At 37.9% G+C, this 12,877-nt stretch overlaps 2 protein-coding genes across 3 annotated transcripts in view; one reads left to right on the forward strand and one right to left on the reverse strand.

The window, feature by feature from the left end:
* ITGA2 (integrin subunit alpha 2) overlaps nucleotides 1-12,877 on the forward strand; it is a 53,705-nt gene that overhangs the window by 13,526 nt on the left and 27,302 nt on the right. The window contains exons 5-14 of the mRNA XM_009464886.2: nucleotides 254-381; nucleotides 1,537-1,685; nucleotides 2,823-2,973; nucleotides 3,399-3,564; nucleotides 4,869-4,942; nucleotides 6,402-6,540; nucleotides 8,562-8,707; nucleotides 9,429-9,572; nucleotides 11,716-11,919; nucleotides 12,724-12,860. Coding sequence (XP_009463161.2) covers nucleotides 254-381; nucleotides 1,537-1,685; nucleotides 2,823-2,973; nucleotides 3,399-3,564; nucleotides 4,869-4,942; nucleotides 6,402-6,540; nucleotides 8,562-8,707; nucleotides 9,429-9,572; nucleotides 11,716-11,919; nucleotides 12,724-12,860 — 1,438 coding nt within the window. The remainder of the gene's footprint in view (nucleotides 1-253; nucleotides 382-1,536; nucleotides 1,686-2,822; nucleotides 2,974-3,398; nucleotides 3,565-4,868; nucleotides 4,943-6,401; nucleotides 6,541-8,561; nucleotides 8,708-9,428; nucleotides 9,573-11,715; nucleotides 11,920-12,723; nucleotides 12,861-12,877) is intronic.
* Nucleotides 10,519-12,877, reverse strand: part of LOC104012502 (molybdopterin synthase catalytic subunit) — a 34,597-nt gene continuing 32,238 nt past the window's right edge. The window contains exons 4-5 of one of the 2 annotated variants that reach the window (XM_087759804.1): nucleotides 11,907-11,963; nucleotides 10,519-10,863 (exon numbers count right to left, since the gene is read on the reverse strand). In XM_087759804.1, coding sequence (XP_087615930.1) covers nucleotides 11,916-11,963 — 48 coding nt within the window. In that variant the 3' untranslated portion in view covers nucleotides 10,519-10,863; nucleotides 11,907-11,915. Of the gene's footprint in view, nucleotides 10,864-11,906; nucleotides 11,967-12,877 lie in introns of both variants that reach the window. The other variant, XM_087759803.1, reaches the window with a different exon arrangement.

The following is a 12,877-nucleotide window of genomic DNA, read 5'->3' on the forward strand; positions in this document are numbered from 1 at the left end:
AAGGACTGACAAATCATGATCCAATGCTGATGTAAATGTGGATGGACTCACTCCTCTGAATTCAGAGGCGTTGTACCAGCACAGGCTCAAAATCTGGATATTCTTCTATTGTCTCCTCATTCTGGCAAATCCTTCCTGATCTGAAGTGTTGCCTGTATGAGACCTAAATATGCACCTCTGGATTTAGCCAAAGAGTTGTAAGTATATTGAGACTGAAAGTGCATTTAATCTCCACTTTTTATTTTTGTTTTAGAGTGTTCCTCTCTCATAGATGTTGTGGTGGTTTGTGATGAGTCAAACAGCATTTATCCCTGGGATGCAGTGCGGGCATTTTTGGAAAAATTTGTACAAGGCTTAGACATAGGCGTTAACAAAACCCAGGTAAGTCAAAGACATCTTTTACCAAAAAAAAAAAAAAAAAAGAAAAAAAAAAAAAAGGCTGTGGGTTTTATTAGCAATTTTAAAGGAAACCAAGTGTGCTTTAGCATAACTACAGTACCTCCCCCAAAGCCAGAGATTATGCAGTTGTCCTGTATCTTTCAGTATTGTTATTTTTTTTATCTCGCAACTAACCGATTTCAAAAGGGATTTGTAATTTGATTAAAAACATAAACCAACTGAAATAGAAGTCTAGGTCATGTCCAGTGGAGTCAGATCTCTTTCATGCATTAGGTGTAAAAGTAATTAAAATGTAGTCTGTGGGGATGTGGTAGAACAGATTTTTTTATAGGCTTTTCGTATGGCTCTTACTTTCTAACTGCTGCATCTTTAAAATAGGAGTTTTTCCTGCTTGGTTACTGTCTGATCTTTGCGTTCTTTTTTCCTTTTAATTTGGTGATGGTAAGGAAAATTTTATTGCCTTTTTTTTAAACATTTTCTGTCTTTACAGTTGTCCATTTTCGATAAACAGTTCTGGGAACAAAGACTGGGGCACTGGAAATCTCTCTCCCAAAGGCTGCCTTCTTCCTTGGGCGACTTTGGAAGTGAGGTGCTTAAAAGCTAGGCTTCCTGCTCAGTCCTTTCTGAACCTCACCTTTAGCATCTTCTCTTTTTTTCTTTCCTGCTAAATGTACATCTTAGCATATGTCTTTAGCTTCACCTGTATTAAAAATAAATAGGGTTTGCAGTGCTGTGAAGTAACTAACCGTTAGGATTTCCTTAGAAGAGATCAGATTAAGGTGCTGTCAGCTTGTAGAATTTTTGTTATTTTTTCATTTTCCCCAGAGCTCCTTGTATTATTGCTACCCATCAGCTCTCCCAGAAGTAACGAAGCAAACATTTAATGCCTACTATTTCAGACTGTTTGCATTAACATATTGTAGTCCATAATAAATCACATAAGATGCAAGAGCATTTTAGCTTTCTTTGCTTTCCAAATGTGTTAATATTAATTGGGTTTATATGTGTTTAAAGAAAATTATAACCCCATGTGCATCTGCAGATCTTTCGCTCCAACCTGATAAATAAGTAAGCATCATAATTCTGTGTAACTGATGGTAACGCATGATAATCTAACATAATTTCTTTATTGCATAGGTGGGTTTAATTCAATATGCTAATGATCCCCGTGTAGTGTTCAACTTGAATACATATCAAACAAAGGATGAGGTTGTTAAAGCAATGGCGAGAACAGATCAGAAGGGAGGAGATCTGACTAATACTTTCAAAGCCATTGACAATGCAAGGTAAAACACATCGCTGATTACTGTGCAACTCTTGTAACTTACCGTATGAGGCAACGGGCACATCCTGAATTTCTTTCCCATTGGAAGTGCATGTGCTTGAAGCCTCTGAGGAGATTCTCAGTGCCAGACAGAATCCTTCAGGTACATTTACAGTGCCCCATGCAGAACCGTACAGGGATATATAAACTAGACTTGCTGGAAAGCATGTCTTTAACCATTGAGTTAAACTCTACGCTAAAGTAGTTCTGGTACCCAGCAGAATTGTTTGGGCTGTCACAGATGTCTAAACATGACAGTACATGGAACACCATGGACAAGTTTTTAGGAAAGATACAAAACCATTGAAAGAAGTAAAGTTTATCCAGGGATTCAGTGGGACCAGTAACATTTGTGTTTGCAGGTCAGGCTTTGGTTGATTGCACAGTAAATGAAATATCTTGTCTGTTGTCAGTTTGTCACTGCAGCACCAGCAGCATGAAAAATAGGAAAAACTTAAAACAATGTGCCGTGATTCTGAATATGTACACAAACCAGATCTGTTTCTCAATAGGAAGATGCTATTTTGCAGTTGAATCGAGGACAGGGCTCTAGGCCAAAATATATGCTGAATCAAATGGCCTTGAAAATCTTGTTTAGGGGCAGACTCAGTCTTCAATGGTGTGTCAATATTTGCAGTAGTATTGAGGAACCTATTATTAATACTCTTCCCCTTTTGTTTGAACTTCATGGAGCCAATTCCTGGCTACTCTGGTGTTACAAAACATTAATAGTTCTGACAAAAAAATCCATTTTATTTAGAAATATTTGTACCAAAAAAAATTGTTTTCCCTGGAATGTGCATTTCTATCAGAAATACCATCCAGTCCTACTTGCCTTTTTTTTTTTTCTGCTTCCTTGAGTACATTTCTGATGGCTCTTTGAGCAGTGCTTTGAGAAGAAGCTATCAGGATCTGTCCTGGTTTCAGAAAAATCAATGCTATCCCAGCTGAAACCAGGACAGGATCATAATTACTTTCTAAACAAAAAGCACTACAGATGCACCTTGTTCTACATTAGTGACAGACATATTCATTAGAGTATATATACCAAATTCCATCCATTATAAATTGACGTGATAAATCCAATATTTTATAACAGACAGTATGCCTTCTCGCCTGAATCCGGAGGACGTCCGACAGCCACGAAAGTAATGGTGGTTGTGACGGATGGCGAATCACATGATGGCTCCAACTTGAAAACAGTGATAGGTAAATGCAATGAAGACAATATAACCAGATTTGGCATTGCTGTAAGTAATACTGTAATTATATACATTATTGCAATTTTTGAAAGATCTTTTTGTTGTATATGTATGAAACTGCATGTTCTATGTATAAGTTTTATATAATGCATGCGTTGTTACACTGGCGAGACTGAAACTAAGTGAAAATAATCTTTATGAACTAGTGAAATATCAGTTGTCTTTAACTGACTGAAAAAGCAAAACCAATATTACCTGAGCAACTTCAGTGGTTTTCTCCTTTGCCTTGGTTTATGTATTTTTCCTGTCTGAATGGTTCTTTGTGTAGGAATACAGTCTGATAAGCAATTCAGTAGTATGAATGAAGGTAATTTTTTTTTAATATGTAGAATATTTACTCAAATAATACAGAAGGAAATAGAGTAACACCGTGATTGCCTTCACTCTTCTTATTTTGTTCTTTTTTACTCAAGGTTTTGGGATACTTAATCAGGCATGAACTCGATACTAAAAACTTAATTAAAGAAATCAAAGGAATTGCTAGTCATCCAACAGAAAAGTATTTCTTTAATGTGTCATCTGAGGCTGCACTACTGGAAGAAGCGGGAACACTTGGAGAGCGCATTTTTAGTATAGAAGGTAAAATATTCAATGTCTCTGAAAAATTAGATCAGATTCTCCCAGCTAAGGAGAGCTAAGGATTTTATTAAGCTTTACCTTAGTGTAGTACTGTGAAAACGAGGGGCAGCTGGAGCTGCAGGCTGCTGCCTGCTCCCCAGGAGAGCTCTGGTTTGCACGGGTGTTTCCCCAGCTACTCCACCCCTAATGAGCCTGAGCTTCAAGTTAGTTTCTGCAGTTTGTGGGAAATATTCCCCAGGTGCTGAAAACTTCAGTCACGTCCTGGGCTTCAGGCATCCAATGGGGGCTTGTCCGTATGTGTCCAAATGTATTCAGACCTATTACCACCAGAGGACTAAAGGTATCTTTATGCTTGTCACACGCACCTGTTTTTTTTTCTGTTAATGCTAAGCAACTGTGAATTTAAAAAGCAAATTAGAAGACTAGGTTACTGATTACAGAACTGAAACACTACAGTAATGCAACCTGTGTGGCATTTACCAGGCTGTATCCCTAGCATTGCCCACAGTCCTCTGTGTACTGATTGGAGAAAGGTGCTGTAGAGGCAACTCAGAGGCACTTTGTTCCCCCAAAAGCCAGCTTTTTAAAGTCAAATTTAGACTGTGCTTGGGAGACTTGTGACCTGCCCTCAGCCCTCCCTAAGGAGCTTTTCATAGCTGCAACCTTCCCGTGCTCAGGATGAAATCTTCCCTTCTCTTCTCTTTCACCTCTGTCTATTCTTTACCAGGCCCATGCTGCTAATCAAGTCAAGGGGATCGGGCGAGCTCCCCCTCTTGGGTTTTTTGTACTCCCATTGAATTCCTGTTACCTGAGTCCTGTCCATCGAGCTTAGGAAATATTCCTCCACGTCAACAGTATTTTTCAAGACAATTACAACAGTTTTTTAAGTCCTATATGATAATAAACATTCATTTGAAAGTTGTGAATATACAGTTATTAAAGCTGCTAATTTCAGTGTATTATTAGTGCTTCGTAGGAAACATAAAAAGAGATTAGCCACAGTGACAACACTGTGCAGACTGATTCAAGCCATCTTTATCATTAGGATCTTCTGCCTTTTTTTGGAAGAGACTCATAGCATCGTGGCTCCATCTTACCAATTTGCCATTAAATCCTCCAAATATTCTACAGTTTATTAGCGCTTGTATTTCTGTTGTTTGTAAATGTTGGAAATGTTTCAGCAGAATTGGTGGATTTGGAAAAAATAACATACAGTCCCTATATAGCTACGCTCAGAGGCAGCAATACTGGATCTCTTGTGTGGTTCTATAGGGTTAACCGTATGTGAATATTTGTTTTCCCAGGTACAGATCAAGGTGATACATTCCAAATGGAAATGTCACAGGTGGGCTTCAGTGCGCATTACTCACAAAAAAAGGTATGTGAATTTAATTATTTAATGATACAAATAGATTTAATTACATAGACATGAGTGCTTAGAAGTGCAACAAAATAAGACTAATAAAACACAATGACCGATTTTAAGATTTTTTTTTTTTTTTTTTTACAAGCAGGGGAATGTCAAATTATCCTCTTCTTTTTTTTTTTTATTTGAATACCGCAAAAATTACTTCTAGTAGATGCTGTATGTCCCTAAAATGAAAAGGTATACAGTAATGTGTGAAGTTGAGTAATAGTTGCTTTCATGTAATGATTTTGAGATGTGTTAATCCAATTATTTCAGTGATTTCTGAGTTCACATAGCGTGAAAAATTCAGTTGCTCCAAGTTAATATTTTGTAGTTGAATAACTCAGAAGAACTGAAACCATATTGTAAACATGGCCTATTTCTAGGCAGTCACCAAGATAGAAATAAATCAAGTCTGAAAAGAATTCGTCTAGTATTTATAAAGTTAATAACATTTGTTTAAAGCATAGTTCACTTAGAAATTAGAAAGAACAATATATCAGATATAGTTTTCTTGCTAATCAGTTTTAAGATTATCTTGACCAATAGGTCCTCTTTGTAAAATTCAAGTGTGGTTCAAGTAGCTTTCAACTGAAAATACAGGAAGGTTGTTTCTTTCTCATATACCTTAAAGATGAACGAAATAATTTTTAAAAGGTCCTCTGTATTTGCACAAATTGAAGTTTTAATTTACAATGCACTTGATGCTAGGAAATGGCAAAAATTAAGAAAGATTTGGGGTTTTCTTCAGGAAAATTACACATACTATTTTTACTGCAGTTTTCTATAACAGTATCTCAGTTCAGTAAAGAATTTTAATGATGTGAATCTAAACTATGTTTGGTTTATGTGTACAAGTCTAAGATTAAGTATATTTCTGTATTAAGTATTCTTTATAATAAGCTATATTAATTTGGATTTTAGATTTAACTGTTCTCACAAGGACATCTCCTTACAATACACTTAAAGAATGAAATTTCTTATCTTCTTCCATCAGCTTTTGTGTGCTGTCTTTGGCACTTTTGTTGGCTTTAGCTTTTTCTTACAGTTTTGTTTGTCTGATCCTTAGTCTTTGGGGATCACGAGTGCATAAAAGCATAGACTTGGCAAGCCCAACCCCAAGGTGGACAGGCTTACGAAATTATCACAGGGTTTAAACAAACCCATTTTATTTTGACTTGCAGTGCCTTGGGAGCCAAAGCAGTCACTTATCCTCTTGCAGTAGAGGGGTGATAATCCCTCTTAATAGGGCAGTAAAGTCCTGCGTGTAAGTGGTAACTATAAGCAGCTCCAGTCAACTGCATGCCGTCATTAGACTGTACATCACTGCCTTAAACACTATGTAGGAAATTACATATGGTAACTTCAACTTCACTCACACCTTTTCTGAAATAGGTAGTTCTAAAATGTTGATTTTTATTTTTTAAAGGATGTTCTGCTGCTGGGCGCTGTTGGGGCCTATGACTGGAGTGGAACAGTAGTTCAGGAGTCTTCAGACAGAGTCACCACCTTTCCAAGCCATGTGTTTGAGAAAATTCTACAGGACAGAAATCATAGCTCTTATCTAGGTAAGGGGCTGAAATACAAATCTGGAAGTGTATCAAACCTTTGTTAAGGTATTAAAGAACTTGGGAAATTCTGCTCTAACCAGACTCGTGTTAAGAACTGATTTGAGAATATGAAAAGAATTTTGCATCCAGAAAGATTTTATTTACTGGTTAACAGTTCATTGAATGAAATCTCTATTGTCTTTTTAAAATTCTACTCATATGAATGTGGTAAGCTGAAAAAAAGTCACGCTTTGTCACAGAGACATAAGAAGTCATGGCATTTGAAAAGGCTGCTTAGTATATCATACTGATCGTTATGGGTACCATCTGCTTTAATATTTGTACGTACTTCCCCAGTTACATGTGGATGAGAAGTTGATTGACTTGTTGCTTTGTCAGTGCTCACTCTTTTTTTGGCCTTTCCCAGTTCAGTTTATAGTTTTAGGAATATTGCTGCAGTTTAACAGAGGTCTTATAACCCACATATATTTTCTGGTGGGTGTTTTTGTGACCCAGTAATGCCACTCAGTTTGTCGTCTTAGTTCATTGAAATGTTTTCTGCAAACCTACAGCATGTCTGCTCTGGCAATTCATCCCTGAATAATGCTTCTACATTAAGCACCTATGACTTTCTTGTCCTTGAAGTTGTTTAATGAGATGCTATTTTTGCAACTAACACATCCTTTTCCCTATGGCTTAGCATTACTTGGATCCAACACAATGAATAAATCTAAACCTAACCTAATGAGCAGTAGCTCTTTTGCATGTGTGACCTCTTCAGACTTTCTATTCCTCCCTTTTCTGGAATAATTCTTAAAAGGTCAGGTCACTTCCTTTCAGCACTTCTCCACAAGGCACTTTTAGAATATTGGCCTTAATCTTTTTGGAGCAAACAATGTTGTTGCCTTTTCTGTCCCTTCATTCCCCTGCCACCTCCTTCTGTACCCCACTAAGAGCTCTCCGTACTGGCTTTCTCTCACCAGCTCTAGGGGAGCCCAAGCTAAAGGGCTGCTAGCACAACACTGCTTGCTATATTGGCCCTTGTTCTGCACTGCACCATATCACTTCAAATGGCTGTATGCTATATTAATTAGGAATATGTGGCCTTAGCTTGTGGAATAAAATCTTACTTTGTTGTTGCTTGTTGAACTTCTAGTCTCCAATGATGTTCTCTCCCTAGAAGAACAGTGTCTGAACACAAATCTGAATTATACTGCTATATGTAATGACCAAGGCATAATCTTTTTAGACTGTGCTCCTCACATTGTCCTGCAGCTTGCTAAAGACCTGCATATTCTGCCCAGTCACTGGGATTTTGTTATTCAGTTTAGCTATAGTCTTTATAAAGGATGATTTTGCTTTCTTCTGTTAAAATAAATTTGCTGTAATTAAACCACAGAAACGTAAAATATGTACTAATGCTAGATTTATAGTGCTAATACATGTTTAAAATATTTGCAGGTATTAAAAGGTGTTGCCTGAAAGCAAATAATGTTAGAATAATGGGAATGAGGATTAAAATGTTCAAAGAAGTTCAATCAACCTAAGCCCTTCAGCTGACAAGCTATTAATATAGCCTGTTCTGTTCAGCCAAAGCACTGGGCTGTGGTTTGGTGAGCTGTGGGAAAATACACTGCAACCTTTGCAGAAGCTAGGTGTTCCTCTCCAGTTTGAAGGCTGGCCCAAATGTTCATCTCATGTTTCTCTCTATTTCTTCATTCCAAGGATACTCTTTGCACTCTTTTTCTATCTGCTTCACAAGCATGACATTTTTGTGGTCTACGTTTTACTGAATAGGCTAAACTATTGCCTGTGCTGTTCTGCAAACCTGCTTCAGCTTGATCTGTGTGTCACTGTTCTCTCCAGAAGACTATGGCAAACTTTAAGCATGTGTGACAGCTTAACTGCCCATCTGGAAGCATCATTCTCTGCGACTAACATACCAGATTGATTAATCCTCTGTGCTTTTATGGATAACCAACTGATGACTTCTAGTTAATGGTCTCTCACACATATTAAATGTTGGCTTCTCTCCCCAGGTTATTCTGTTGCTGTTCTCTCAACTCAGAGCTCTGTCTATTTTGTTGCTGGTGCACCAAGATCCAACTACACTGGCAGAGTAGTGGTTTATGATGTTGACAGCTATGGTAATATCGCAATTGTGCAGTCCCAGAGAGGAGAGCAGGCAAGTGTATTTGGTCATGAATGCAGATTTTGCAGGCATCTGTTTTTATTGACACAGCAGTAAACTGCAATGCATTTGTTTTGAAAATTCCTCTATCTTGCAATGCATTTAGAATCCAGTTGAACTTTTCCCTGCTACTAGACTATTTCAATGAGGTTAATCTAACTCTTCAACAGTATTTTAGGAAGTCATCCAATTAGTGGTAAAAGATAATATACAAAGCTACTTAATGTGTCAACACTTCTAATTGGGAGAGACTCAGTGAGCTCCACTCGGTTCTGAGAAGTTGGGAAGTAGATGACAACAAAAGAGAGACTTGGAAGCTCATTCTGTTTTTTCCATTTGGAAAAGAGCAGTGACTTTAGATGGTTTTGGTTTTGTCTGTTTGTAAGACAAATCTGAGAGTAAATCAGAGATTCGGTAGTTTCATGTTTACAATTTAATGCAAAAAAATATACCTCCCATAGCTTATTCTCTGTTTGCATTCTTATTGCTGAGTGGTAAAGCCATAGCAGCAGCTACTGGGCAGAAACAGTGGACACATAGTAAAGATATGATTCTTCAAACACTGGAGTATGTTATAGAGTAATTTCATTCCAATGGGCTGTTTCATTCATTAGTATTGGACTATTTCTGGGTGTAAGTTTTCTGAGTCAGGTGCTGAAACATTATGCTTTACAAAATCCACATAAAAACATGACTTTCTTACTACTGATTTCAGATTGGCTCCTACTTTGGCAGTGTGGTGTGTTCAGTGGACATTAACAGGGATTCTGTGACAGATGTGCTGCTTGTGGGTGCACCAATGTTTATGAATGACCTGAAGAAAGAGGAAGGGAGAGTATACATGTTTTCCATCACAAAGGTAAGAATGGCACTGTAGCAAAGCTGGAGTCAGCTTCCTGCTTCTCCATCCATGCTAAGTGCTGATATTTGTATTTGTAGCTGGAGGGATTTACTGTTGTTCACTGGACTACAGTTTTACCAAGGAAAAAGCAATCCGAACTGCAGTAGTACTTAGTGGCAGTGTCAGTTCTGTTAAATCAGAGAGTGATGAGAAGAGCGATCCCTGGCTGCGCAGCCAGCAGGTGCCGCAGACTTGCTCAAGCCAGCATTGCTTAGGGCTAGCTTCTTTTAAAGCAGACTGGCTACCTGCATGCTAAAAAGCCTTTGGGCCTGGATCTCTTCAGACCCTCAAAGTGCCTATTTAGTGTATCTTTGTCAAAGTGTTACAAATATTGCGAGTGGTGTTTTTGTAAGGAGAAACCGAGCATGTGCTTTTCCCAGGGTGTGGCATAAGGGCAGAGGTAAATGATGCCAAGTATGCTGGGTTAGAGGACTGCCTTTGGGGCCCTTCCCAGTGCGATCTCTCCCATTCTGCTTTTCAGGAGCAGTTGCAAACTTTCCCCATAACTGCTTGTGCATGTAATCTGGGAATAAGGCAGCTGGAACAAACCAAAATGGAGTCAATAAACAAGTTACTAGCCAAGCACTATTATGGACCAGGGGCCTGCTGCTCTAGGTGGCTCCCTGGTCCTGGTTTGAGGCACTGTGCTAGGCACTGTACACAAATATAACACAAGGTTGACCATTTCTCTGAAAAACTTAGCCTGAGGCTTTTGCTAATTAATTGTTTGCCATTTGATTTTGGCAAATCTATTCAACACTTAACAGTATTCCCAAAACAGCCTTAATAAATGCTCTTCTGCCAGTTTTCTGCATTGTTTCATAGACTTTCACACCGGATGGTTGCTGTTACTCATGTTATCTCCTTTGTTCAGTGAAGCTATGTTATTTGTCTGATGCTTGACTGACTGTGGTTTTTATTCAGACCTGTAGTAGGTGTTCTCAGAATGTCTGTATTAACAGTCCTGAAGCCTCTGGCACTTTTGAACAGTCTCTCAATCAGTCATTGGATGTCTGGATATGCAAAGTAAATTAATAACTTCCATCCATCAGAGAAACAGAACATGGCCTTTTTACTAGGTAAATTGCAATCAAATAAATAGAGAGGAAGGACCATCCTCTCCAGTGGCGGCTCACAGTCAGATCATCCTGGAGCAACAGGAAACTCTACCCTAAGGCAATTTCAAGGTAGATGGAGGTGCTGGAAGTGGTACTGCTGACAGCTGACATTCATCTTTATGACTGTGGAACTAGACACGAAATACAGAAGAAAAGAAAAATGAAGGAATTTTTTTTCATGTTTTGAAAACTGAATAAATTGGAAGACTATCCTTACAACATTTAGTCTTTGTCAAACGTTAGGTTTAAAATTATTTAAAAATTAAGAATAATGAAAGAATGATTTTTATTTTTTTTAAAGAACCTGGATTTGTGCAACTTGTCCATGTTGCGCAAATAATACTTTTCTAGTCATTTTTAATAAATAACTTCTCTGGTATTTCTAAAATTTTAAGCACAGCATGATAACTGAGGTTAAAGATGAGAACGATATTTGCCAGAGAGTTGAATGTAAGCTAGTGTAAATGTGATTATTTAACTATAAAGATCTCCAATCTTCCTTTCTTTATTGGCACTGGAGAGATCAGGAGTTTAGCATTTGGACACATGTTTTTCACATTAGTTTAGTTAGGAAATTCCATTTCTGTTTCAAAGAATTATGTCCAGTTACATAATTTCCATTCCCTCTGCATAAAAACCTGTAATCCAAAACTGGAAACTGTATTTTTCAATGTATTGTGAAACTTTTAGAAGAGTCAGATGAGGACAATGAGAGCATTTAAGCTTCATACATATGGTTATATTTGCTATTAGTGCTTTGCATAGCATGCTTTGATTTTGCTGTGTAATGCTTGCCAAGACTCTGAGACATAATGCAAACTGAATGGGCAATACAATGGGGAAGGAATTCAGGGTTGAGCAGTCCAAGGGGAATGTACTGCAAAACAGAAACAAAAAACAATACACACAGATACTGCTCCTATGTCTAATCTGGTGCAATGATAGCTGTATTTTTGCTTTTTCTTGTTTTTCCTTTTTTAAAGGGAATTTTGGATCAACAAGAACTCTTGGAAGGTCCGCAGGGGTCAGAAAACGCTCGCTTTGGATCAGCAATCGCAGCGCTTGCAGACATTGATTTGGATGGCTTTAATGATGTTGTAATAGGTGCACCACTGGAAAACCAAAACTCTGGAGCAATTTACATTTACAATGGATTTCAAAAGACTATACGTACCAAATATTCTCAGGTAAATAACTTTGTTGCATAACGCTGTACTCGGTGCCTTTCGATCTGCTAGAGGAAAACAGAGAAGGATTTTCTATCTTTTAATTGGCTACTGTTTCATCCTCTTAAAGGAGTACTGTTATTTTCATGGCTTATTTCAAGTTTTGTACCTCTCCTTACTTCAGCTGTCAGCATGCCCTGGTTGATGTTGTGGTGCTTATAACTGAAGCATATAGAGGAAAAGGACTTGCAAGATGCAACGTCTGAGCCTCTTACAGTTTTTGGTGCCTGCGTACGAAGTCTGCTAATTTCCTATACATTTTTTGACACACGTTATTCAGGTTTTTAGGGTTGATGTACAGCAATGAAGATTAGATAAATCCCAGCTCTGTAAATTATGAATATGTAATATTAAAGGAAAAGACTTTCAAGTGTCCTTGCATGTCATATATGCTAATATAATGGTAATTTTAATGTCACTTTCCATGCAGACTTTCTGGTTGCAGAAAGTATTTGTTAGAAGTCCTGGTACGCTTCCTATTCTTTGAGTTGCTCAATGTGAGATGGAAAAAGTTTCCAGTAAGTCCTAGCTGGCATACAGCAGTCAGTTGATCTACTCCCAAGACAGAAAAATCTAGTCCATTGTCTGCTCCAACAGGGGAGGAAAAAGTGCTTAAAAGTATCTGAGAAAACATGCACAAAAGCATTTTGTTTAAACAATACATGGCATATACAGGGAATATAGGTGAAAATGTATTGCTTAGGCTGCTCTCTACAGACTTAAGCACACTTGTGGCAAACTCAGTAATGAAACTCTCTTTCCCAGAAAATTTTAGGATCGGATTCTGCTTTCGGACAACGGCTCCAATTCTTTGGAAGATCAGTAGATGGCCATAGAGACTTAGATGACGATGACATTACTGACGTGTCAGTTGGTGCTGATGGAAATGTGGTTCTGCTATGGTTGGTAAACTCTTTTA

The sequence above is a fragment of the Nipponia nippon genome, unplaced genomic scaffold (genome assembly GCF_047370975.1).
Source record: "Nipponia nippon isolate SJK-2023a ecotype South Korea unplaced genomic scaffold, ASM4737097v1 scaffold_20, whole genome shotgun sequence".
NCBI lineage: Eukaryota > Metazoa > Chordata > Aves > Pelecaniformes > Threskiornithidae > Nipponia > Nipponia nippon.